The 26,604-nt window shown below is 50.6% G+C and overlaps 1 protein-coding gene across 2 annotated transcripts in view; it reads left to right on the forward strand.

Annotated features, from left to right (window-relative positions):
• Positions 1–25,780, forward strand: part of LOC135904106 (longitudinals lacking protein, isoforms H/M/V-like) — a 55,802-nt gene extending 30,022 nt beyond the window's left edge. Inside the window, exons 6-8 of one of the 2 annotated variants that reach the window (XR_011511299.1) lie at positions 330–525; positions 18,109–20,166; positions 20,212–25,780. Coding sequence is in view for 1 of the 2 variants with exons in the window: in XM_065434730.2 (XP_065290802.2) it covers positions 330–525; positions 18,109–18,305 (393 nt within the window). In the remaining variant the exon portion in view is untranslated. Of the gene's footprint in view, positions 1–329; positions 526–18,108 lie in introns of both variants that reach the window. The other variant, XM_065434730.2, reaches the window with a different exon arrangement.
• Positions 25,781–26,604: the final 824 nt, after the last annotated feature.

Consider the following 26,604-nt stretch of genomic DNA (forward strand, 5'->3'; position numbering starts at 1 on the left):
CAGAGGCTCACTCAGACTGCCCATGTTTGCTGTAGTGAACTTCTGGTTTTGCAGTTTACTATATTGGGCTTTTTTGCTTTAAGAACCATAAAAATCCAATTGAGACTGGTGCCAGGGTCTATTATAGTGATTGATTTACTACATCTGGAGTTACTTTAATAAAGTTGTACTGTGTTTTCCTCATTGCTTCCTTGTTTAATGCAACTATAGTATGCTGTTTTCACTGGCTAAGAGCATACTTTTAGTGTAGTACACTTTAGTAAATGCACTGTAGCCATTGCTTCTTTGCAGAACTGGGAAGTGTGACACATGCCATCCTTGTCTTGCAGTCTAGTTCAAGTGCTGTCGACAGCAATTGCCACCAGAAGATGTTCCCAGCATCTTCTCAGTTGAGCTTGCTGGCTACAGCAAAAATGCTGGAGTCTGATTCTGGGAAACCAGAAGCGGAAGAAGATGCTTCTGCACTGCTAGCGACACTGGCAGCATCAGGCGAGAGCTCCAATTCGGGCAACAGTTCTGGGCAAGGTGCGACAGTTTTGAAATTAAAAAATAATTCTTTATGAGCCCTTTTAAGGCTACAGAGAGCTGTGACGGTTTTCGGTGCGACCCTGGCAAGTGGATCGATTCTGCCTTTAGTGAGTGCCCAGTGGCATAGCCAGCAATCTTTTTCTGGAAGGGGATGGGGGAGTGCACGTGCTCGGTGTCCCCCCCCCCCTCAGCTACTACACTGTGAGTTCCCACCTCAGTTTTTAACTTGACCTAGAAAGCTGTGAACACAATGTGCTTATAAAATTGTGGTGGTTAGCCACATGAATTCTCAACAGGCATTTACGGTTGTGTACTTGGTGCCGAACCAGAAGCTATGTAACTGTTATGAGTGAGTGATGTAACGGCAGAATGCCATGTGTCTGCTCCACAGATATTTTCGCTTGCTTGTAGTAGCCTGTTGAATTGGGCTGGTTGGTACGTTACTGAACTTGAATGAAACATTGCCTAAAACAGGATGGGGGTGAGAGGAGACAGACAAGGTGCTGTGTTTGTCTCCTCTTGTCACCGTGCTGTTCTAAGTCGTGTTTCCTTCAAGTTTTGTTGCTCACTCGGTGAAAAATTGCTCAAGGTTTCTTTCGTTTTCGTTTTTATTCCTCTGCACTGTGGTCCTGGGTGATATGAGAGATCGCCATACCCTGCATGCAGTGGGGGATGAAACCATGTTTGCCATGTTGTGAAAAACTTTCATTGTCCAGCTGACCAAGAGTTGTGCTTTAGTTTTTGACCCTTGATCATGCAACTGCTGTTGTTCTCATACTCTGTGGTCGTCACTCTGGGCCGGTAGAAAACAAAAGTTTTTGGCTTGAACTCAGCAGTATTGTTTTGTTTGTATTGACCCATCCTCATTTGTAAGCACTCTTGTCCATTTAGGTTGCTATGTTAGAGATAGAGGGACACATAGATTAGACAACGTAAGGTAAGAAACATTCTATATGGTTTGCACACATGTGCATGCCACTTTTTGTATAGCAAAATAATGTTGACTATAAATAATTTTCAAGTTGACGCTGTGGCGACGAGCGACCACGTAGACCGGTAAAGTCTTGGGCTCTCGCGGCAGAGGAAAAATCTACACCTCGATCTCGATCTCTTAGCGTAGCGTTCTTTTGAATTCTTTTTGGAAAGCTAGCCACTGCCGGGGCGTGCCAGCTGCTCGTGCCTCATGTAGACGCGAGCATCTACGTAATTCTCATGTGACTCCGATGCTGCTGCCACACACTACAGAGGGCTCCCTCCCTAGAGAGGAGGAAAATTCGACGAACGATGGAAAGTCCACGTGACATGGCATGTCTTGGCATTGGTCTTGAGTGTCACGTACGGAGGCGGCATCGAAGGATGCAGCAGGGTTGTGTCGCACATTGGTGGGGCCGATGGTGCGGGTGCTTCAATATAGGCGGGTCTGAGACGTTCCAGGGCAATTGTGTCTGAGCGGCCGTTCACATTCACGACAACAGTCGTCGGACGACGCTCTAGAACACAATATGACCCGGAGTAGTGTGGCTGCAAAGGTTTCCACACGGCACAGTTACGCACGAAAACCGGGGTAACAGAGCTGAGTGCAGGAGAAACGTACGGAAACCTTGCTTCTTGCGAACGTGTAGGCACGGGGCGTATCTGGCTGAAGAAAGCTTGCAGTTCGGCAACATAGTCGGTAGGTGATGGTATAGGTGTTTTGGTGGCGGCAACAAAGAAATCGCACGGAAGGCTTAGGTGAGTGCTGAGACGAGCTCAGCACTGGAGCAACCTAGGCTGCTCTTGAGTGCGGCTTTGATGCCAAGTAAGACGAGAGGCAAATGTAGAACCCACTTCTCCGGTGATTCATGCGCCATAAGGGAGCCTTGAGATGCCGGTGAAAATGTTCAACTAGGCCATTGGACTGCGGGTGGTAAGCAGTCATGCGAAAATGTGTCGTTCCAAGTAGTTTGCGTGGCTCATTGAAGAGTGCTGAGTCAAACTGCCTACTGCGATCGGTGACTATTGTGGATGGGCAGCTGAACCTTGCTATCCATGTAGACACAAAAGCTGCTGCAACAGTGGGCACTGAGATGTCAGATATAGGTGCAGCTTCTGGCCACCGTGTATAGCGGTCGATGCAGGTCAGTATGTAGCAGTAACGTTTTGAAAGTGTGAGAGGGCTAACGAGGTCCAGGTGTACGGTGTCAAAACGGGCATGTGGTGGGAAAAAAGACTTAACAGGCGGAATGGGGTGACGCTGGATCTTAGGGCGTTAACATGACAACAGCAGCAAACCCAGTCGCGAACTTGCGTGTTTAGCCGAGGCCAAACGAAATCAGTGGAAAGAAGCTTCTGTGTCGCATGTATGCCAGGATGCGACAGGTTGTGCACGATTTCGAATAGACGTCTGCAGAGGGATGCTGAATGTATGGTCTAGGCGAGTCGGTAGAAGTGTCACAGGGTGTTGACGAATTCCGAGTGTACGAAGTTCGGTGTCGTCACGCTGTTGACTGGCAAGTAAGTCGACCTCGATGATGAAAGGTTCCGACGTCAACGTGGAAACAGCATGGAGGCGACTCAGAACATTGGCTGGAACGTTGTCAGTGCCCTTGATGTGGCACCGACTTTTGTTGTTGGCGGAACTCTCGCAGGGCAAGTAACAGGACGCCGAATGGTTCATTGCGTGCACAAGAGGCTTGGGGTCAGTCAACACAGTGAATGCACGGCCTTCTAGGAAATGGCAAAAATGTTTGATAGCCAGGTAAACGGCAAGTAATTCACGGTCGAACACGCTGTAGTGGGACTGCGCAGGCTTCAGTTTCTTGGAGAAAAAGGCGAATGGATGCCATGCATTGTCGATGAATTGTTGCAGAACAGCACCAGTGGCGGTGTTTGAAGCGTCGGTCATGGTGGCAGTATGCGCGCCTGGCTTTGCGTGTCTAAGCAGCGTGGCGTTGGCGAGGGCAGACTTGACTCTTGTGAAAGTGTCAGTGGCCTCTTCAGTCCACCGAAGCACGTGTTTGCGTTTGTTTACCAGCAGAGCGCGTCTAGCGGAGCTATAAGTCATGCGCAATCGGGAATGAATCGGCGGTAGAAATTGACGAATTCGAGAAATTGGCGAAGCTTGGTGAATGTGGTCGGGTGAGGAAGGTTTTTGATGGCGCGAATCTTGGACGGCAGTGGTCAAATGCTGTTAGCGTTGACTACATGACCGAGGAATTTGAGTTCGGGTTGACCGAATTCGCTTTTGGCGGCATTGATGACAATTCCTTTACTGGCAAGACATGAAAACAACCCACAGTGGTGAAGAGTTTCTCCTGCGCAAGAGCTTGCTACGAGAAGGTCGTCAGTGTATGCAAAGATGAAAGGCAAGCCGCGAGTGACGGAATCGAGGAAACACTTAAAGGATTGGCCCACGTTTTGTAAACCAAAAGGCATGCTGAGAAATTCAAAAAGACCGAAGTGTGTGGTGATGGCGGTTTTGAGAATGTCTTCTTCAGTGACCGGTTGATGATAGGTGCGAATGACATCGATCTTAGAAAAGATTGTCGCACCGTGCAACGCTACCATGAAGTCCTGAATGTTCGGTAGAGGGTAGTGATCAGGAACTGTAACATTGTTTAGTGCCCGGTAATCGCTGCATGGGCGCCAATCTCCCGTCTTCTTAGGCACCATGTGAAGTGGTGATGCCCAATTACTGGAGGAAGGGCGTATGATGCCAAGTTGCAGCATGTGTTCAAACTCCGCGCGAGCGATCTTGAGTTTCTCCGGGGACATATGCCGGGTCGGAAATAGACTGGTGGGCTGGAGGTGATGATGTGATGGTACAAGTCATGTTGCACCGATTGCGTCTAGTACGGCAGGCGCATCAAAGTGGGAAACTCGCTTAGAATTGCGGTGAATGGTTCATCCAACATGGCAGAAATAGGTGCAACTGGTGATGTGCCTGATGATGGGACACAGGAAACAGATAGCTGGGTGATGGAGTCGATGAGACGGCGTCGGTGGACATTGACAAGGAGTCCCTAGTTGTGCAAGAAGTCTGCGCCAATGACTGCACGACGGACATCTGCAACCAGAAAAATCCAGCGGAACGCTTGTCGAAGGCCAAGGTTTAGCATGATGAAGTGTGACGAGAAAACTGGAATCCTGGTGCCGTTGACGGCTTGCAAAAACGACACAGATGTCGCTTTTCGGTCGGAGTGGTGGGCAGGGAGAATGCTGACATCAGCTCCTGTGTCAACTAAGAATCGTTATCCCGTAACTCTGTCCGTCAACTAGAAAAGGTGACATGTGTGTTGGGCCGGACCACTCGTCGCTGTTAGAGGTCAGCTGGCCTGTTTCCCTGCCAAGTGCAGGGACACCGATAGTGACAGGCGTCATTTCCAAAACAGCGGTGGTAGTAGCAAACGCCAGACGTTGTAGTTGATGTTTCATTGCAGGTACTCGTGCGTCTTGATCTGCTGGAACTATGGCTGCTTGGACAACGAGATGACATGCGGCAATGTTCTGCTCCACAGATTATGCATTGTTAAGAACGGCCCGCTGACATGCAAGTTTTAGCTGTTAGGAATGGCCTGCCGAGGTGGCAACGTGGAAGTTTTGCCAGCCAGTTGCGACAGTGGCGGCAAACTTTCCTTGGAACACCACCGCAAACCTCTAGCCACGGCGTCACTAAGTCGACTGTGCGTGGACTCCTCGACTCTCCGTCGCTGGAGCCGAGTTTGACAAAACAGGCTTTGTGCCTGAACCCGCCACCACGGACCTGATCTGCTATGAGCGGGGGAGTTGCCACGGGAACGTCTATGGAGACCCCTTCCCACGCGCCGTTCAAGAAGCAAGACAATGGACACCACGGCGGCCGCGTGAAAGCCCTCTGCCCTCGGAGGGGGGGGGGGGCTCGTAAACCTGTGCGTGTGTGTGTGTGTGTGATCCCTCGCGAAGAGGCGGCTCATCTCCGGGTCGAACGTTTCCTTCACCTTGGGATTGAGGGAGGACCGAGTGTTTATAAACCGCTGTTGTGTGGCTGCTCAGTGCACTTTCTCTCGTAGTCACGCTAGGCTGATGAACTGTAACATCCTGATGTAGATGCTGTAAATAAACCCATATTCCCCGTTCTCGATGAGAAGCAGTCCTTCCCTTCAACAACGTCCTCAGCGTGCATAAGTTGGACAACGGCAGGGGCCAGCTACCTTCTAATCCAATCTAGCCCGACTCCAATCTGGACAACTGATTACGAGTGATGGGATTGAGCCCCCAATCCTGACAGCGTTCCAAGCATTCACACTAGGAGTCGAGCGGAGATTACGCTGCTGAAGAGCAGGGGAAGGTTTGCAGGTCGGTTGTATTGTCACCCGGAGACGATGCCGTGGCTGCAATGGTTGGGGTGGCTACTTCCATGACTTTGTCTGCCAAAGCGGCAAGTCTGGTAAGATCCATGGTAGAGGCTGTCACCATCTGCACATTAGCCAGGAGTCGTTGCAAAAACAATTCGTGCAACAGCGCGTCGTCGATGGAACTCGCATTGTTTCCGAGCAGCTGCCTTATTCGTTGAAGAAATTGACTAGGGTGTCGGTCGCCGAGTTCTTCAGCGGACAGAAGCTGCTGTACACTGTAGCAGGGCTGCCTTGAGAATGCCATAGGCGGCAGTAGACAATGGGGAGTTCAACAAATCTGCTACCTCGTCAATGGTGGTGTGCGAGAGCGCTGCAACAGCATAATGAAACTTTGAGGCTTGAGAGCAGATACCAGCGACTTGAAATTGCGATTCAGCCTCAAGAAACCACGCCAAGGGATGCTGGTCCCAGTACTGTGGGTGGCAGACAGCGATGGCCGAACAGGAGGGCTCACCGAGTCACGGAAGGGTTCTGGCCTTGAGCTCTCGTAGCGTTGGTCTGGTCCATGGTCGTCTCTACCACAGGAGCGTATGGCAGTATCACGTCTGCGGTCACCAAACTGTAGCGACAAGCGACCATGTAGTCTGGTAAAGTCTCAGGCTTTTGCGGGAGAGGAAAATCTGACACTCGATCTCTTAGCGTAGCATTCTTTTTAATCCCTTTCGGAACGCTAGCCCCTGCTGGAGTGTGCCAGCCGCTCATGCTTCGTGTAGACGCAAGCATCTACGTAGTTCTCATGTGATACTGATGCTGCTGCTACAAAGCTATGCTACCTTCATTAATTTTACTTTTTTTGGCTCCAGGTTGTCTTGGCTCATAAATTCTTTTTTTTTCATTGATTATGTGAAGGAGATATTGACTAGGTTCTTTGATATAAAACTGTGATTAGCCACATAGTGAATGTTTTTACAGGTGAGGTACCCATACTTGTTGGTTATTGTAGCCTGCTGTTTTCTTGCTAAATTTAGTGAACGGCATTGTAGGGCGAGGCAAAAGTTTCAATCAGGAAAAATTTTACATGATGTTGCAAATATGGCACTGCCAGTGGCTCACATTTGCATGCTGGATTTCCTGAATACGTTAACTAATATGTTGTAGTTAACTTTAAACCTTGTAACAAGCATGCGACGCCCCCTTGGGCATAATCTTCGTTGGCCTGCCAGGCTCGGTAGGCAACATTGGTCACCGCACAGCAATAAACATAGACGACCTCAGCCGCTCGCAGTCAGTCATCATTCGTCACCACCACGCCGTGGAGCATCTGTCTAACGATAGGTGCCTCGAGCCCTCCCTTGTTCACGCACCCGGGCGGATCGGGACACTGGCGACGAGTACCCTTGGACCGTCCCATGCCGCCGCGAGTGGCAAAACACCAGCTCCCGTTGCTGCCGCCATGCCACTGTACGAAAGGCTCGAGCCGTTCAAAGGAGATGGGTCCGCCTGGCCAATTTATGAGGAACAAGTCCACGTGTTCATCCAGGCAAGCGACACACCTGAGGCCAAACAGCGGGACATTTTTCTGGCCACCTGCGGGACCCGCGTCTTCAGTCTCTTGCTCGACCTTCTCAAGCCAGCCACGCTGCATGTTAAGATGCTGGGTGAGCTGCTTTCGATACTGCGCTAGCATTTCAACCAAGCACCGCCCACACTAATGGAACGTTTCCGCTTCAACAACCGGAGCCACCAGGAAGGAGAGACCCTCATGCAGTTAGTTGCTGCACTATGAGGGTTAGCGAGTGCCTGCGTTTTCGGGAACCAACTGGAGGACTTGCTGCTCCGGGACCGTCTCGTCTGCGGTATCAACAACCCCGCCATGCAGACGCGACTCCTGGAGCTTCTCGACCCCTCGCTGGACGATGCCATGAAGGCAGCACTGGCTATGGAAGCTGCCTCCAAGGACGCCGGCGAGATTGCCCACGTGACTGGCTTACCGTCGGCGGAAGCAGCGGTCAAGAAGTTGGCGACAAAGAACAGTACCTGCGGTCGCTGTGGTGGTGCCCATTCCCCCTCACAGTGCCAGTTCTCTCAAGCACAATGCTTCGTGTGCGGTAAAACTGGGCACCTAGCACGTGTATGCTGAATGGGGAGGACGAACAGCAAACAGCAGCCTGGTTCAAGCCCAGGTACCACACAAGCCCGCGGTTAGGGTAGCCGTCGCAAGGGTAGGCGTTGGGGGCATGCGGCAGCAGGCTCAAGTTCTTCCGCGGCCAGGCTCCACGTCGTTGCCGAGGACCTGCCGATTTTTGACATGTGGCACACAGACCTGGCACCGTCGTCTGTGCCGCCGTACATGCTGACCGCCGAAATGTCGTGTCCACCCCATTTCCATGGAGCTGGACACACGGACAAGCGTGTCTGTCAGGGCCGGGAAATTATTCAAGCGTACCTTCCCCGGCATGTCCGTCAAGGCTTCGGGCATGATGCTATGCAGCTGCAGCTACTCCAGGCAGCTCCCCCAGGTCCAGGGTCCGGCACAGGTCAGTGTTCGCTTTGGCGACAGGGATGCAACCCTTCCCCTTTACTTAACCAAGGGTTTGTCGCCGACGCTGCTGGGCCGAAACTGGATTCAGGCACTGGGCGTTTGTCTGCCAGGGTACCAGGAAGCCAGCCTGCATGCGGTGAAAGACGTCCCCAGCCTCCTGAGTTCAAGTCCCTGTTCCAGCCAGGGGTGGGCACACTCACCTGCAAGACAGCTGGCATCTATGTACCTCAGGGAGCCCAGCCACGTTTTTTGAAGCCCCGCCCACTGCCATTCGCCCTGAAGGATGGGGTCACCCAGGAGCTGCAGCGGTTACGGCGAGAGCGCATCCTGATGCCCGTCAAATCTGAATGGGCTGCTCCTATCGTACCAGTCCTCAAGCGAGACGGCAGTGTCAGGATCTGTGGGGATTTCAAGGTTGCCATCAACCTCGTCGCTACCATCGAGAAGTACCCGTTGCTCTGGATTGAAGACCTCTGGTCAGCGTTGTCCGGTGGGCAGAAGTTTACCAAGCTCGACCTCAGAGATGCTTACCAGCAGCTGTTGCTCCTGGATGCCTCCCAGAAGTATGTCACAATATCGACAACTTTGGGGCTCTTCCAGTACACGCGCTTACCCTTTGGCGAGGCCTCAGCCCCAGCCATACTTCAGAGGGAGAGGGATAACCTCTTCAGGGGCATGAGGCACATGGCTGCACTTGAATGACATCCTGGTGTACTTGAATGACATCCTGGTTACTGGCAGCGACGACAGGTACCACCTGCAGAATCTGCACAATGTTCTGGCATGGCTGCAGGACGCTGGTCTCAAGCTCAAGCTGGAAAAGTGCGTTTTCCTGGCCCCCAGTGTTTAATACTTGGGACATGTCATTTCCCAGGCTGGCCTAGCCCCGGCTCCCCACAAGTTGATGCTGTGATGCTGCGCCTAAGCCCCAGCACAAGGAGGAGCTTCAGAGCTACCTCGGCCTCATCAACTTATACAGGAGTTTCCTGCCAAATCTGTCGGAGCATCTACAGCAGCTCCATCTTCTGCTTCGACATGGTCAGCAATCGATCTGGAAGAAGGAGCAGGATCGGGCCTTCCAGTGCAGCAAGGAGCTAATCATCAAAGCTCCAGTACTGGTACACTTTAATCCTGCCAAGCCTGTCGTCATGAGGGTAGATGCGTCGCCGTACGGCGTGGGAGCCGTCCTGGCACACAGGGATAAGGATGGCCAGGAATGCCCTGTGTCGTTTGCTTGTTGTCTGCTTCATGCTGCAGAGCAATGCTACAGCCACCTGGACAAGGAAGGCTTGACCCTCATGTTTGGTGTCGAACGCTTCCACCAGTATCTGTGGGGCCGGAAGTTCGAGGCAGTCACAGACCACAAGCCGCTCTTGGGGCTGCTGGGGCCTGACAAGGCAGTTCTCGTGCAGGCATCACCTCGAGTGGTACACTGGGCCTTGAGGCTGGCGGGTTACAGTTACCAGCTGGTTTACTGTCTGGGAAAGGACCTGGGACCTGCTGATGCCCTGAGCCGCCTGACCCTGCCAGAAGTGCTTGATGCTGTTCCGGAACCTGCTGAAATGTTCATGCTGGAGCATGCGTACCCAGAGGTGCTCTCCAGATCTGCGGTATCTCAAGCGACCAGCTGGGATGCAGTCCTGTCTCAGGTGGCCAAGGCGGCATCCTGTGGGGAGAAATTGGTTCAGCAGGCCTATAGCCACAAGGCTGCTGAGCTGAGCCTGCAGCAGGGCTGCCTACTGTGGCGTTCCAGGGTGATGATCCTACAAAGCCTCTGGTCCAGGGTCCTGCAGTTGCTGCACGCAGGTCATCCTGGTGAGGAAAAGACCAATATGGTAGCTCGGTCCCATGTTTGGTGGCCCGGCCTGGACCAGGACATTGCTCACATGGTGCAGAGCTGCCAAATCTGCCAGGAGCATCAGTGGGCCTCATGTCATGTGGAAATCACCCCCTGTCCGTTCCCACAGAGACGCTGGTCCTGCCTGCATGTGGAATTTGGGGGGCCCTTCAAGGGTCATTACTTCCTGGTAGTGGTGGACGCCTTTTCGAAGTGGGTGGAGGTTCTACCTGCCACCACTCCATCAGCAAGCGCGATCATTGCAACGCCACGACAGGTCTTCTCCGTCCAAGGGTTGCCGGACGTCATCGTGTCCGACAATGGTCCTGCTTTTGCCAGCACAGAGTACCTGGCCTGGCTGACGAAGAATGGAATCCGCCGGATGATGGTTCCGCCATACCACCCTGCTTTAAATGGTGCAGCGGAGTCGGTGGTGCAAACCACCAAGGACAAGCTCAAGAAGAGCCAGACTGGGGATTTCTGGACGCAGATTGCCCGGATACTGTTTCAGTAGAGGACCACGCCACACAATATCACTGGCCATGCCCCCTGTGAGCTCCTGCTGGGTCGGATGGTCAAGACACCCTTGGACGTCTTGCATCTGGACCTCTGATCCACAGTGCTCCTGAAGCAGCTAAAGCAGAAGCTCGCTGCTGACCGAGGGTGCCGTCCTGGGCCTTTGCCGGAGTCGGGAGCTCCAGTTTTCGCCAGGAACTTTCGTCCTGGCCCACCCTGGTCGACTGGACAGGTGGTGTCTCTTGCCAGCGCCTCATCGCTGCTCGTCCGCATGCCAGATGGAGCCACGTGACACAGACACACCGACCATGTCAGGCATCGCCTCGGGACCTGGCCAGCGTCCTCAACTGCCCGCAGGAGGACTAGTGGCAACACCAGTCGCTTCCAGCGGAGCACCGCCCACCTCGGAGGCGGCAAGCGTTGCCAGTGGTGCGGCGCCTGTTGGGCTGGTGTCAAGTCTGGCACCACTCACAAGACCGACAACTGCGGACCTTCTGGACGGAGCGAGGCTGGCTCAGGCAGCGTCCTGCTTTGCCACGCCTGGCCCATGGACACCGGTGCCTAGGCGGAGTACTCGATGGCGGAGTACTCGATGGCGGATGCCACCAGACTGTTACACGCCTAGGTAGCAGGCACCGTCGTCCCAGCTAGGGCAGAGGCAGAGCCTCATACTTTGAACTGGAACGTTTGTGGTCTACTGTAATGGAGTGTATTGACCAGTTCAGATGGTAGCGTGTGTTCGTAACCGAGAAGACAGGTGACGCAGAGCAGGAACAGCTGATTGCCCGAACGGCTCACACCCGTGCTAAGCACTGGCGATCCATCTGGCCCACTGGTTGCACTACAGGTATGGAACAGACGATCTGGCTGGCCTTGTCCTTGTGCTCTTCTTCTTCATTGCAATTACCCCCAGTGCAAAAGTGGAGCCATCCTGGCGACTTACGACGTGGAGACGAGCGGGTCATAGAATTGTTTCAGGCGGTGAACATGAACAACATCCCGTCCACGGCGGCACTTGTCGGATGTCGGTGTAAGCGGCTGTATGACATAGTTGACCAGAGAAGTGCATTTGACGATGCAGTATGGTCCATCATACTGTGAGAGAAGTTTTGTCAATAGTCCAGGCGTGGTAGAAGGCACGGACAACAAGACAAGTGTGCCGGGAGCAAAGTACGGATTTGTAGCGTTGCCATCACGATTGGCTTTTTGTCGTTGCTGGTCGGCATAGGTGAACTTACGGGCTAATTGACGGCATTCTTCGGCATATCAGGTGACGGCTGAAACGGGAGCACACTCTGACATGTCTGGTGCATAAGGCAAACCCGTATCGATGGTATGGGAAGGATCGCGACCTTAGAGAAGAAAGTATGGAGAAAATCTTGTAGTACTTTGTGTAGCCATATTATATGCGTACGTGACAAATGGGAAGATAATGTCCCAGTTTGTATGCTCCGATGAAACGTACATGGCGAGCATATCACCGAGGGTGCGATTGAAACACTCCATAAGCTGTAGTTTGAGGATGGTACGCCGTGGTGGTCTGGTGAACTATGCGACATTGAGCAAGCAGAGCTTCAACCACCTGCGACAGAAACACACGGCCTCTATCACTCAGCAGCTCCCGAGGTGGGCCATGACGAAGAATGAAACGATGGTGCAGAAATGATGCAACATCACTGGCGGCCGCTGCAGGTAGAGCAGCGGTTTCAGCATAGCCTGTAATGTGATCAACTGCAACAATAATCCATCGTTTGCCAGCGAGTATTAGCGGCAGCGGGCTGTACAGGTCAATTCCCACATGGTCGAAGGCACAAGCAGGACAGGGAAGCAGCTGTAATAAACCATGGGCCGGATGAGGTGGAGATTTGCGGCATTGGCATTGAGAGCATGAGCGGACAAACTTTTGGACAAAAGTAAACATTCCTCGCCAGTAGTAACGTTGCTGCAGGCGCTCATACATCTTCAAAATGCCTGCGTGTGTACATTGTGGGTCAGTATGAAAAGACGCGCACATGTTGGAACGCAAAGTCTTAGGGATAACCAGGAGCCACTTGCGACCATCGGGCAGGCAGTTGCGTTGATACAAGAGGCTATCCCAGACAGCAAAATGGGCAGCCTGGCGATGCAGGGAGCGGGAGATGGGAAATGCAGCCGAGCCAGAAAGGAGATCCAAAAAAGAGGCCACCCAAGGATCCTTGCGTTGTTTTGATGCAAAGGTGTCGATGTTGACCGAGGATACCACCTCAATGGTGGAGAGGGAAGACGTGTCTGCTGGCAGTGGAGAGCGGGACAGAGTGTCAGCGTCAGTGTGCTTGCGACCTGAGCGGTAGATGACGTGTATGTTGTATTTTTTAATGCGCAGAGCCCAGCGGGCAAGGCGTCCGGACGGGTCTTTTAAAGAGGATAGCCAACAAAGGGCGTGGTGGTCAGTAACCACGTTGAAAGACCTGCCGTATAAATAAGGGCGAAACTTCCCGTGTGCCCAAACGACAGCCAGGCATTCTTTTTCTGTGACTCTGTACTTGCGGTCCGCTTTGGTTGGCGTACGACTGGCCAAAGCAATGACGTACTCGGAGTATCCAGGTTTCCGCTGAGCAAGGACAGAGCCAAGGCCAATACCACTGGCATCGGTATGCACTTCAGTTAGGGCGGTGGGGTCATAGTGTAGCAGTATAGGCGGAGATTTCAGGAGATGGCGTAAGGTCACGAACGCGGTGTCGCATGCAGGAGACCAGGAGGATAGGTCGTTCGCGCCACTTAAGGGTTATGTGAGAGGTGATATAACCAAGGCAAAATTACGAGCAAAGCGTCTGAAATAAGAACAGAGGCTGATGAAGGCACGGAGTTCTTTGAGTGTCTTAGGTTTAGGAAACTCTGCCACAGCGCGAAGCTTTGATGGGTGGGGGCAAATGCCGTCTTGTGATACGACATGACCTAGAATCATGAGCTTGCGCGTGGTGAACTGGTACATTTTCAGGTTCAGTTGCAGGCCTGCGTTGGTCAAGGACATCAACGCTTGCCTAAGGCGAAGAAGATGCGTGCTGAAATCAGGGGTGAACACAACGATGTCGTCGAGGTAGCATAAACACATGCTCCATTTTAGGCCGCGCAAGATATTGTCCATTATTCGTTCAAACGTAGCAGGCGCATTGCATAGGCCAAATGGCATGACATTAAATTCGTATAAACTATCTGGAGTAATGCATGCAGCTTTAGGGCGATCAACTGCTGACATCGGGACCTGCCAGTAGCCCGAGCGTAAATCCAATGAAGAGAAGAATTCAGCACCTTGCAAGCTGTCCAGAGCATCGTCAATGCGCAGTAGAGGGTAGACATCTTTTTCGTTATCTTATTAAGACGGCCATAATCGACGCAGAAGCGAATGGAACCATCTTTTTTTGTGACGAGAACTACCGGTGATGCCCATGGGATATTGGAAGGTCGAATGACGCCGCGCTGAAGCATGTCGTCCACGTGCTCACTGATCACCTGATGCTCCTTGGCAGAGACGCGGTACGGGTGCTGCCACAATGGTGTGTTGGAGCCAGTGTAGATGTGGTGGCTGACGATTGACGTGCGACCTAGAGTAGGCTGAGCGACATCAAAAGAAGAACGGAACTGGGCAAGCAGGTGAAGAAGCTAGAAGCATTGCTCGGAAATAAGGTCATCGGCAATGAAAGGTGTGAATAAGTCAGGTGATGGCAAAGCAGTAGTCGAAAGTGCAAAGAAGTCAGTGAGCTCTGCATATGAAGCATCCGGCATGTCAGTTATAAACATCTCATCAAAGTGCTTTGCCGCAAAGAGCCTTCAGGGCTGTAGGAGGCGGATTGCAGACAATGATGGAGCTGAAACTGGCTGAAATGTCAAGCGTGGCGAAAGGGAGGAGAACATTGTTGCGGGTTATGAAGAGTTCCAAAGGAGTGAAGAGGACAGCGCCTTCAGAGACAACGCCACAGAAGACGGGAACAGCGGCAGACGAGTACGGCAGTATGGCGATGTCTTCCCGAAGGACTAGCTTAGCGGGAAGAGAAGTGGCGCCGACGAGGGGCACGTCACACAGAGATGATAATTCGGCTTCAGCACGTGCACAATTGATGACGGCATTATTCCACGAAAGAAAGTCCCACCCAAGTATCACGTAGTGAGAGCAGGACTGCAGAACCACAAACTCCACAATATAGAGAACGCCCTGAATAACAACTCTAGCTGTGCATGCTGCTGAAGGCTGAACGGGCTGGGCGCTTGCTGTGCGAAGAGAAAACCCAGAAAGTGGCGTCGTAACTTTTCCTAAAGCGCGAGAGAGGCGTTAGTTTAGGACAGACACGGCTGCTCCAGTATCAATTAGCGCAATGGTAGGGACGCTGTCAACAGTAAGGTTGACAACGTTCAAAGGCGACAATGGAGGACTTGTACAGATTGATGGCGACGCAGTTCCTGCCTCCTGAACTGCGGTGCTTAGTTTTCCTCTTGCATAGCTGAAGGGCGCCGACGCATGGGGGACAACGAGCGGTGATGCGGGGAAGGTGAACGATGTGTAAGGACCGGGCGCTCGGCTGGTGGCCTGTTCGACTGCCAACTAAAATAAGTGGCGGGAGAAGGTTGCACGTCGGCGTAGGGAGGCGACTGCACAACCCATCAGAGGGCAGCATGCGGCGGTGGAAGAGTTGTGCAACATGGCCGGGAATACCGCAGGCATAACATATGGGCCTGTTGTCTTGCATGCGCCAAGGATTAGCAAAGGCAGGAGCATGTCAATGAACGGGATGATGAACGGGTGGTAGCGGCCGTGGATGTAGCACAACGAGTGGTTGACGAGGAGGCTGTGCGGCGACGGATGCGTAAGCAAGTGGCACGGCGACAGGGCACTGCTGTTGCTGCATTGGTAGAGCCTCAGCAACTTGGTCTTCAATAACCCGCCGGAGCGTGGGGGTGAGCTGTTTAGGAGGCTGTTGTGGCAGCAGCTGCTGTTGGGGTAGCTCAGTGAAGGGTAGTAGAGAAAGCTGACGTGCAGCTTTCTCCCGCACAAAAGCTTGGATTTGTGTGAGCAGGGGGAGTGATCAGAGAAGACTGTCATGGAAGAGAGGGCCTCGTCAGCCACTGAGGGACGCCTGGTCAAATCGCGCTGCCTCCTCAACTCGTCGTAGCTTTGGCACAAGTTTATGAGCTCTGCTACGGTGCATGGACTCTTGGCGATCAACATTTGGAAAATGTCATCAGCGATGCCCTTAAAGATGTGCTTCAATTTGTCATTTTCGGGCATAGAAGCATCACACGTTTGCATAGGTCGAGAACCTCTTCGATATAACATGTGAATGTTTCACCGGGTTGTTGCGCTTGCTCTCATAACTGCTGCTCGGCGCGCAACTTGTGGACGGCGGGGCGACCGAAAACTTCAGCGAAACTGGTCTTGAACGCGGACCTGGACTGAAAGTCGGCTTCGTGATTTTTAAACCACAGGTGAGCCACTCCCGCAAGGTAGAAGATGACGGCATTTAACTTGGTGGTATCATCCCATCGATTGTGCAAGCTCACCCGTTCGTAGGTAGACAACCAGTCATTGATGTCCTGCTCATCCGTACCGCTGAAAACCGCTGGATGGCATTGTGGTACAGCGCCAGAGCAGGCAACAGAAGGTGGCGGCGACATCGGCTGGGGGAATTGGGCATGACGGGAGGCAGAGTCCGAGACCGGAGTTCCAGGGTGTAGGTGTCCTTGAATACCCTGCACCTCCACCAATTGTAATGGCATGTATTGACCATTTCAGATGGTAGCGTCGGTTCGTAATCGAGAAGGCAGGTAACACAGAGCAGGAACAGCTGGTTGCCCGAATGGCTCACACCCGTGCTAAACACTGGCAATCCAGCTGGCCCACTGTTTGCACTGCAGGCATGGAACAGACGATCTGGCTGGCCTTGTCCTTATGCTCTTCTTCATTACACTACAAACAAACTGGGGGTAAGGGGGCGTAACAAGCATGTGACGCCTCCTCGGGCATTATCTTCGTTGGCCCGCCAGGCTCGGTAGGCAACATTGGTCACTGCACCGCAATAAACACCAACGAGCACAGCCGCTCACAGTCAGTCATCGTTTGTCACCACCATGCTGCGGAGCGTCCGACTAACGGAGGGTGCCTCGAGTCCGCCCTTGTTCACGAATCCGGCGGATAGTGACAAACCTTACTTTCCCATCATTGTTTGATGCTGTGATAGGATCCCATTTCATTTTTCTTTTTTTTTGTTCACTTTGCATGATCAAAATGTAAGTAACTTCATGGCACAACTTAGAATCCTCTAAGATTTGTTTTATTTTTTACTTTCTCAAGCTTTTCCTTATGACTGTTTTTAATTTGTGGTGTCCAGGCACTCAAGCTGACATTGTAAGTTCCGAAGAACACATGTTTTGAAAGTTTTGTCAATGGAGTTACAGAAAAAGGTAGTGGAGTGGGAGTTACAGAAAAAGGTAGTGGAATGATAAATGCCATATTAAGAGATAGCAAGATGGCAGTAAAGTTTAGAGAACTAGCATGGGTAGATGACATTCTAGTCTAGATGAAGAGCAAAAACAACCGGAAAGGTCATGTTGTGTGTAGCACAGAGAACTGGTGGTCTATTAGTAGTTGATGCCAAGCTGACTGTCGAGTTCATTTCCTTCTGAGTGAGCAAAGTCGCCTCCGTAAGTTCGCTTTTCCGCAGGTAAGCTCCCGTTTTTGTCTATGTACCAAAGGTGCTGTATATACTCAAAAGGTGCTGTTCGCATACATTCAGGCCAAACAAAGGCAATGCCATGGAATGTATTACTGAGTCGACAAAAAGCATGTGCGTTTGAAGACAACTTGACTGAAGCCGGGTACGAAAGTTGCAAATAAATGCAGCATGAACATGCGACCTTTAGGAGAGCGAAAATACTAACGATGTCGCATATAGCAAGGGACAAATTATGAAATTAGTGATGAGCAAAGAATAGCTCGCTTACCTCGCAGAGCCAGGACCATTGCGTTGGGTTGAAATAAGGCCGGCTGATTCTTTGAAGCCATACCTTCTGATGACATTCTAGTCTAGATGAAGAGCAAGAACAACTGGGAAGATTGTGTGTGTAGCGCAGAGAACTGGTGGGCTGTTAGTAGTAGTTGATGCCAAGGGATGTAAAGTAGCGTCGAGGTCAGCAGAGGATAAGATGGAACGATGAAATAAAGAAATTTGCAGGCAAAGGTGTGTTCCGTTGATGTAGAGCAGGGCCATCTGGAGTTATTAGGAGAAGCCTTTATCTTTAGTGCAATAAACTAGGCTAATAATGATGAGCATTTACATCTATTTGATACCTTGAACTTTGAGCATAGTAGTTTACTTTTCAATACTGCTTTGGTCCTCCTGCAGGGACTCCTCATTCCTTATTTCCTGCGAGAGGTGGTCGCAACTCTGGCTGGACAGAGGAGCAGATGCAGCGGGCATTGAGTGCTGTCTTCGCGGAAGGTGTGCCTATGACAGCTGCTGCAAGGCGCTTTGGCATCCCCAAGACAACACTGCTTTACCGGCTTCAGAACTCTCTCACCAGGCGCTCACCTAAGACTTGAGGAATCTTCAGAACAGCCATTTTCCTGAAACTTCCTATCTTTCTGTATGTCAAACCTGTTTGCATTCATCTTGCTGTGAAACCGTGCTGAATTCCAGTGAGGTAGGTCATGTCATATGAGTGTGATTGTCTATGATGACCTTGTTACGTGAAACCAAGAGTATTTACTCCACTAAGGCCTTTATCATCCCACAGTGAAAAAAAAAATGAAAAAATTCATGATGTAGCAATTTACTCATTGGGATAGATCAGCTGTGAGATTTTTAGATTGTCCATTTTAGCTCACAGTTGTCAGGCCATTGTGCATGTTTAAAGATTAGGAGTGATCCAGATGTGTTGAGCCCTTGAACGGACTTGTATGTTCTGACGTCAAGCAGGCAATACATAACATGGATGTCATTTTGTAGGCATATGCAGGGTCATTTGATAACTTCTTTTCAGCTCGCAAAAGTTATACAAGAGTTTTTGGTACTCTGCCCAAAGTAGGCATGACATCATGCAGCATCATTCAGAGGGCTGTATCTGTTGGTTGGAGGAGGCTCACATGCATGCATAGTGATGCAAGCTTTGTAAAGTATTTTACTGTAGTTCTGTAGACAGCTGTCAGTTCTGTAGACAGCTGAAAAAGTGGGGGTTCAGTTGATGATCACAAATAGTTCAGTAAAACCTCGTTAATACGTACCCACTTAATAAGTAATTCCAGTTTAAATATAGTCGTGATGAATCCCCTGCCTTGTCGCCATTGAAACTAGTGTATTGGCTGACCGCCGTAGTCACTTAATGCATACCATTTGGTTAATGCGTAGTATTTACTTCATTTTTTGGCCCATACAATTGTGGAATCTGCGAAATATCATGCATGCAGACTATAGATAGCAAAATTGTACCACATGGACCTTTCCTGGACTGCAGTTGCCACAGATAGTGACATCAAGACATAGTAGCCATGACATATTTCCTGTTCCTATAGTTTCTAGTGCTTCGATGTTGTCTTCATAGATGACGACATAGATTATGCCCCTTCTGTATCCAATGTGGCCAGTGCATTGACCATCATGAGGGCATTTGCAAAGTGGGGCCTGATTGAGAAACTGGCGTGTGGCTTTGCTGAGTTTGAGAATGCCGCTGTTGCTGCAAGGCCGCCATAGCGGCAAGGGAAAATAACAGATTTTTGCTGTCTGCTCGCAAATAAAACTTGTCTGCGTGTGTGATTGAGAATTAACCTGTTTCTTTGACCAAAAAGTCTAGCCGCTTATCTGCCATTATCAGCTAATTAGTAGGTTGCTTAGTGTGTACCTGATCCACGTTCCCTGCCAACTACGTATTAACAATGTTTTACTGTACAGTTCTTTAAATCCTAAGCTAGAAGCGCACTAAATGCAAGGATTTAAATTCATTTATGGTTCTTAGCAAACATTGAATCTGTGCCACATCACAAAAATTTTTCACTGCTTTTGGCAACTGCATCTGTTACCTAGTGAATACCATGCTCAAGTTACCTTGTAGCGCCCCTTGCCTCAGGCCTGGGTCGCAGGCCACAACTAGCTCCACGTGCAGCGTCCATCAAAAAGGAGGAAGTCAGGTCCCGGTCGCGCAGCATGTGCAGTGCGATATAGAAAAATAAAAAGAGCAGTTCAAAACCCAACGCTGCTGAAGCTGGGTCTTTCTTGCATTATCTCCGACAGGTTTGGCGACCCGGTAAAGAACGTGCAGCTCCAACCCTCTGGCATGGATTCTGCTAGCTCCACTGCTCTTCCTGCCAGTGACGATGCCCAGGAGGTCACCTGACCTGGCTGTGCTGCAGTGGCCGCGTTTCAACACATCAACCTGCAACGATTTTGGCCCAACAGCCCCAACATCTGGTCGAGCACGTCGAGCAGGTCGAGCAGGTCGAGCAGGTCGAGCAGGTCGAGCAGGTCGAGCAGGTCGAGGCGCACTTCCGTCTCCACCATATCACCAGTGAACAGACGAAGTTCGTACATCTGTTGTCCTCCTTACCTCCGGATGTCACCGAGGACTTAGCAGATGTTATCACCTCGGCAGGCTCAGCCCATCCCTTCAGCACGTTGACGGCGGCTATCATTTCCTGCAAGTCAGGGTATGAGTACAGCAGACTCCAGCAGCTCCGAGTCATAGCTACGGAGCTCAGGGACTGTCGCCCTTCACAGCTCCTTCGATGCAAGTGCCAGCTTCTTGGCCGAGACGCTGCCTTTCAATAGGACAAGCTGCTGCGTGAGTTGTTCCTCCAGCGCCTCCCGCAGAACATGGTCCCAGTTCTCGCGGCTGCAGGTGATGTGCCATTAGACAAGCTCACTGAACTGGCTGACCGAGTTGCGGACTACTTGCGGGCCATTAGCCTCAGTGCTGTTACGACTCCGCCTCTGGCTACTGCCTCAGCCCCTACGCTCACAAACATAGAGGGCTCTCTGGATACCGTGGTCAGACGTCTCGGAAGACCTTGCGCCCTTCCCACGCCGATCTTCGTCAAGGTTCCGGTTCTACAGTCGTTCCCCGGCACCCACATGCTCTCCAGAGTTTCAACCATCCAACGCGTGATGTGACAGCTCGTTTTCGGCTGTGTGCTGGTACCACTGTGTATTCGGCACCTCTGCTCACAAGTGCACCCATCCATGCTCCTGGTCAGGAAATGCTGCGACTGGCCACTGACGGCAAGAAGTGGTACTGGTCGAAGGACATGCCCCTTATTTTACGTTTCTGACAAGATCAGTGGCGCTCGCTTCCTTTTCAACACAGGAGCCAAGGTTAACGTCATACCCGCCTCTTGTATAGATGGCCATCGCAAAGAACAGACCTGCCCACTCCAAGTGATAAACGACTCGGCCATCCACACATACAGCCAATGGTCTTGTACATGTTACTGGATTTTAATTCTCGCTGATGTCTCGCAAGCTGTTCTCGGCATTGACTTCCCCAGTTTCTTCATCCTTGCGGTAGACATGCATGCTCATCGCCTCATCGATATAAGCATGTGTCTCTCCATCAACGGTGTACTCTGCACTGCCTCATCGACAGGGCTTTGAGCTCTCGCACCTGCTTTGCTGTACGCAAAATTTCTCGCTGATTTTCCCGATCTTGTGAAGCAGCGTACCAAAGAGTCACCAGTGAAGCACTTGATCACTCACCACATCATGACCACCGGATCCCCCATTTTACTCGGCCCCGCCGACTGTCTAGAGACCGCCTCGCCTTCACTCACCATGAATTTGAGCACATGCTTGAACTCGGCAGTGTGCAACCTTCCTCGAGCAACTGGGCATTGCCACTCCGCATGGTTCCAAAGAAAGATCGTGGTGACTGGAGACCATGTGGGCATTACCGTGCTCTGAATGCCCACACCTTACCAGACCGCTATCCGCTTCCTCACATACAAGACTTCACATCGAATTTGGCTGGGTGCACGATCTTCTTTAAAATTGACTTTCTGAAAGCTTATCATCAAATTCCTGTGGAACCTGCTGATGTTCTGTTGATGGCCATTACCACCCCTTTCGGCCTCCTTGAGTATGTGAGGATGCCTTTTGGATTGCGCAATGCTGCACAGACTTTTCAGCGCACTATCAATGAGGTCACGCGAGGTTTCAACTTCATGTTTGCCTACCTTGATGATTTGCTCATCGCAAGCTCATCCAGCCCTGAGCATGAAGCTCACCTGCGCACCCTTTTCCAACGACTTGATGATTACAGTCTCGTCACTAATCCATACAAGTGCCTCTTTGGTGTCGCTACCATCGAGTTCTTAGGCCATCTTGTCATTCCACAAGGTATCCGGCCTCTCGCCAGCAAAGTGAAGGCAATTCAACACTTTCCACCCCCGACTTCACTAAAAAGACTCTGAGAATTCCTGGGATTACTGAACTTTCATCACCGCTTTCTTCCGAAGTGTGCCAATTTTCTAAAGCCTCTGATCGACCTACTGGCTATCAAAAAGATCCGGCTGCACCACTTGAGTGGACTGAGGAAGCTACATCTGCCTTCGCTACTGCCAAGAAGGAGCTGGCAGATGCCACCATGCTCATACACCCCGTTCCTGATGCCCCAATTTGTTTCGTCACCGATGCATCAAGCGTGGCAGTCGGTACAGTTCTCGAGCAACACATATCTGGTTGGCAGCCTCTCTCTTTTTTCTCGCAAGAACTGAAGCCACCTGAAGCTAAATACAGCACATTCGGTCAAGGACTCCTTGCAGTGTACCTCGCCATTAAGCATTTTCGCCACTTTTTGGAGGGCCAGGACTTTCACGTCATCACAGACCATAAGCCCCCTTACGTTTGCCTTCCATCGGAATCACAGCAACTATATTGCACGGGAGATCCGCCAACTGTACTTTATCTCCGAGTTCACAGTGGATCTCCATCATGTGCATGGGCCGGAAAATGCTGCCGCTGATGCACTCTCCCGCATCGACGCCCTGGCGGACGAACCACCAGTAGACATGGAGGAGCTAGCAGCCACCCAGCACAATGACCCTGAGCTGCATCGCCTTCGTTCCTCATTCACATCCCTCTCCTTCACTGAGTGCCTGCTTTCGTTTTCTTCCTCGTTGATAACGTGGGAGACATCCACTGGTGTTCCTCGAATCTTCGGGCCTTTGGCTTTCCGTCTGTGCGATTTTTGATCAACTGCACAACATGAGTCACCCTGGAATTCGTGCGACCCAGAAGCTAGTCACAACTCGCATCCTTTGGCCTAGCATCAATTCAGACGTCCGTCACAGGGCGCGAACCTGCCTTCAATGCCAGCATGTCAAAGTTCACCTCCATACCGTCCCGTCTAATTCACAATTTCGGCCTCCAGGAGCAAGGTTTTCCCACGTTCACCTTGACATTGCCGGCCCTCTCCTGCCATCACGTGGGGCCTCTTACTTGCTCACATGTGTAGACCGCTTCACCTGATGGCCAGAGGCATTTCCCATTACAGACGTTATGGCAGAGACAGTTGCTACAGCTTTCATGAGCGGCCGGGTGTCACGTTTCGGATGCCCTTCTGTCGTCACCACCGACCGAGGCCGCCAGTTTCAGTCGGCCCTATTCACCACGCTTGCCGACATCCTGGGCATTCGACACATCCATACAACTGCCTACCATCCTTCTGTGAATGGCGTGGTGGAACGACTTCGACAACTGAAGGCTGCCCTCCCCACTTATCAGCCAAGGGCACACTGGCTCGTCCACCGTCCCTTCATCCTTCTGGGCACTGAAACACTGAAGGCTGACAATCAGCACTGAAGGCTGACCTAGATTGCTCTTCGGCTGAACTTGTCTACGGCGTTCCCCTGCACCTTCCTGGAAAATTCTTCAGGCCGTTGTCACCACCTTGTGCACATGATGCTTCCACCTACATCCGGAAGCTGCACACCATGTTTCGTGACCTTGCTTCTGTAATTCCCGTTGACCGGCACCACTTGGCTGTATTTGTCAGCCAGGATCTGGATTCCTGCAGCCATGTCTTCGTTCGGCGGGACCACCTGTGTCCCTCACCCCAACCTACGATGGACCATTCCGTGTACTCCATAGTACGCCTAAGACGGTCATGCTGAGCATTAACGGTTGTGAAGACATCATGGCTGCTGACCAACTCAAACCTACCTATGTCACCTCTCTTGCGCCCGCGATCCCTCCATTCAACCTGGCTTCGATTCCTTCATCACTCCTGGCGGTCACATCTAGGCACGTACACTGGGCGGCTCCTCTGGCTTCTGCTCTAGGGGGGGAGGGAAGCCCTGTAGCGCCCCTTGCCTCAGGCTCGGCCCGCAGGCCACAACTCGCTCTGTCTTCCTCGCATTAGCTCCGACAACCTGTTTGGGCATCTTTATACACCCTCTTGTTGTGCCTGAGTAAGCCGTGCAACAATTCTTTCCCGAGATGATTCTTGATCGTGAACCCCCCTTTATTAGTCATGACAAAGTGTATACAGAAGTTGGTTAAGCAAAAATTCTCTGGCACCTTTTTTTTCGTATGTATGACGCCAGTGCCCACTTTTAGGAGATTGACATCAGTTTTGATGGAATGCTGGTGCATGTCATTAGGCGAGCCCAGCAAAAACCAATCAGCAAGTACTCTCTTCCCCTCCGAACTCACATGCCCATGTGCGTCCCTGTCCTCCAGCAAGATGTCTGACCACTGGTGCCTAACCATGCAGCACGGTAGCCAAAGAAAGCTATTCGCTTTAGAACCTCCAGTACACAGTAGGTGACAACGCCAAAAATTCTCAGAAATCAAAAGGCTGAAGGGGGAGAGCTGTTGGGCATATGTGTGGTCACTGTTAACAGTAACTGAATTGAAATTTTTACATTTAGTGCACTTGAAGCAGTTTTGGTTTTAAGGTTTGTACTGTCTGGGGCTGATTGAAATAAGACTCTCTTACTGACAGCTAGAATCCACTGAATGGTGCTATGCGGTGTCACGGCTGGCATGCCGAACATTGCCAAACAATGCCAAACAGGCATTGGATGGCATGCCAAACTCTTAGTTTTTTTCACCAGAAAATAAAAGTAGGCATGAAAGAACTCTGAAATCTTAGTTTAAGAGGGAAACAAATGAAGCATGTGTCTTTGCTTTGTTGAGTCTGATGTATTGCCAGATGCTGCCTTGAAGTTTTGCATCTGTGTCGATAGAGATATTTATGGGAGAAATTTTTACGAGGCTTTAATTTGTCACAAATTCATAGTTAAATGTTTTCAGTCACATTGCTACATTCAGCATTCGTTGCAAGGTGCCACAAATTGTACTCGTGAAGTAAGCTTAGTCAAGCACATCTTTATCAGACTTGAATATGCAGAAATGATCACTAGCGAAGTCTACTATAGTCAGCATCATTGTTTACCCACTTCAAACTGACATTGCCTAAAGTATTTAATATGGTAGAGCATTGTTTCCATAGCTCTTCGTTCACTGAGAGGTGTTCAGAAACCTTTTCACTTTATTGATTGTCTGGTGGCTGCACCTAAGCAGCCTTGAAACTTGAGCACTGGTGTGTGGATTGCATTGCAAGTGTTCTATGTAGGTACAGGAGCACTCCTTGCTTTGTGTGTGCATACCAATCAACTTTTGTGGTGAGTTTGTATGCTCAAACTTATAAAAAATTGGGTCATGTTGTAAGCATAAACAACTTGTGAGAGGAAGAAACCTGCAGAGGTGGCCTTGTACAAAGGGCGCATTGCACGTGAAAACTCGAAATGGTTCTTAAAGGCCTAGAGGCTTTATTGCTACTCATTTCATGGGTCCGACCCAACCATCAAGCTGAGCAATTTACTTTTCACATCTCGAGGAGGTAAGGTTAATATGAGGTTGGGGGCTGCATTGCGTAACATGCATTTTGTTTTGCTTTCTTGCTACCATTTGTCATTGGCGGAGATGCTGCCGTGCCGTCATCATCATCATTATAATCAGCCACTCATTGTGACAAATGATGAAAGAAGGAAAAACTAAATAGATTGTTATGAAATACGGTTCCATAGCCGAATGGGTGTGTGCCCTTCAGTTGGTTTTCCCTTAGCTATATGAAGGCAGCAAAAGTATGCAATATAGACATGGAGTTTGAATACAACAGAACTTTACAAGAGCACATTGATCAGCAACCAGTGTGTCTTGAGCAGTTTGTGTTTGATAGTCAGTGTTAAGGCAATGCCAACATGTTGGCAACATAAGAATAAGTGCTCATGCTGGTGCACACTTCTCATGAGGTAACAGGAAAGTGTGCATGCTGTGCTTGTGCATTTTAATTAATACTGTATCGAGATCAGTTCCACTAGCCAGCAACATGTTGATGTGGGTTGGTTCAGTTGGTACCTTACAAATATGTGTTTTGGCAGTTGGCAAGTTGCTGTCCATCAGAGGTGGTATTGTTGGGTAGGCACTTTTGATGATAATTCAACTTTTGCAAGATTGCTGGACGCATTGAAATATACGGCTGATAGCATTCTTGGCACCGTGCGAAGACAGCGAGCTTGGCATAGCGGCAGAAATGCTGTTGGCCATATACGTATATGCATCTGGTGCCAAGTCTTGCAAAATCTCTTGAAAGTCAAATGATCTTCGAAAGTGATCAATACAAAATGATCTTCGAACATTGCTGCAAGATGTGTGTGCCTCATTATGCATGCATGAAGGCTTCACATAAAAACTTAACAAGCACATTTTTGTTCATTTATTTCTTATATGTCAAACTGTGTTACGATTTCTCTTTGGACTTGATATATTGGAAAGTGAGTGCATTCTTAGTTAAGAATTCGACGAAACCTCAGTTGGTCAGGTAACACGTTTAACAAAACAAAAATTACG

The sequence above is a fragment of the Dermacentor albipictus genome, chromosome 1 (assembly GCF_038994185.2).
Source record: "Dermacentor albipictus isolate Rhodes 1998 colony chromosome 1, USDA_Dalb.pri_finalv2, whole genome shotgun sequence".
Lineage (NCBI taxonomy): Eukaryota > Metazoa > Arthropoda > Arachnida > Ixodida > Ixodidae > Dermacentor > Dermacentor albipictus.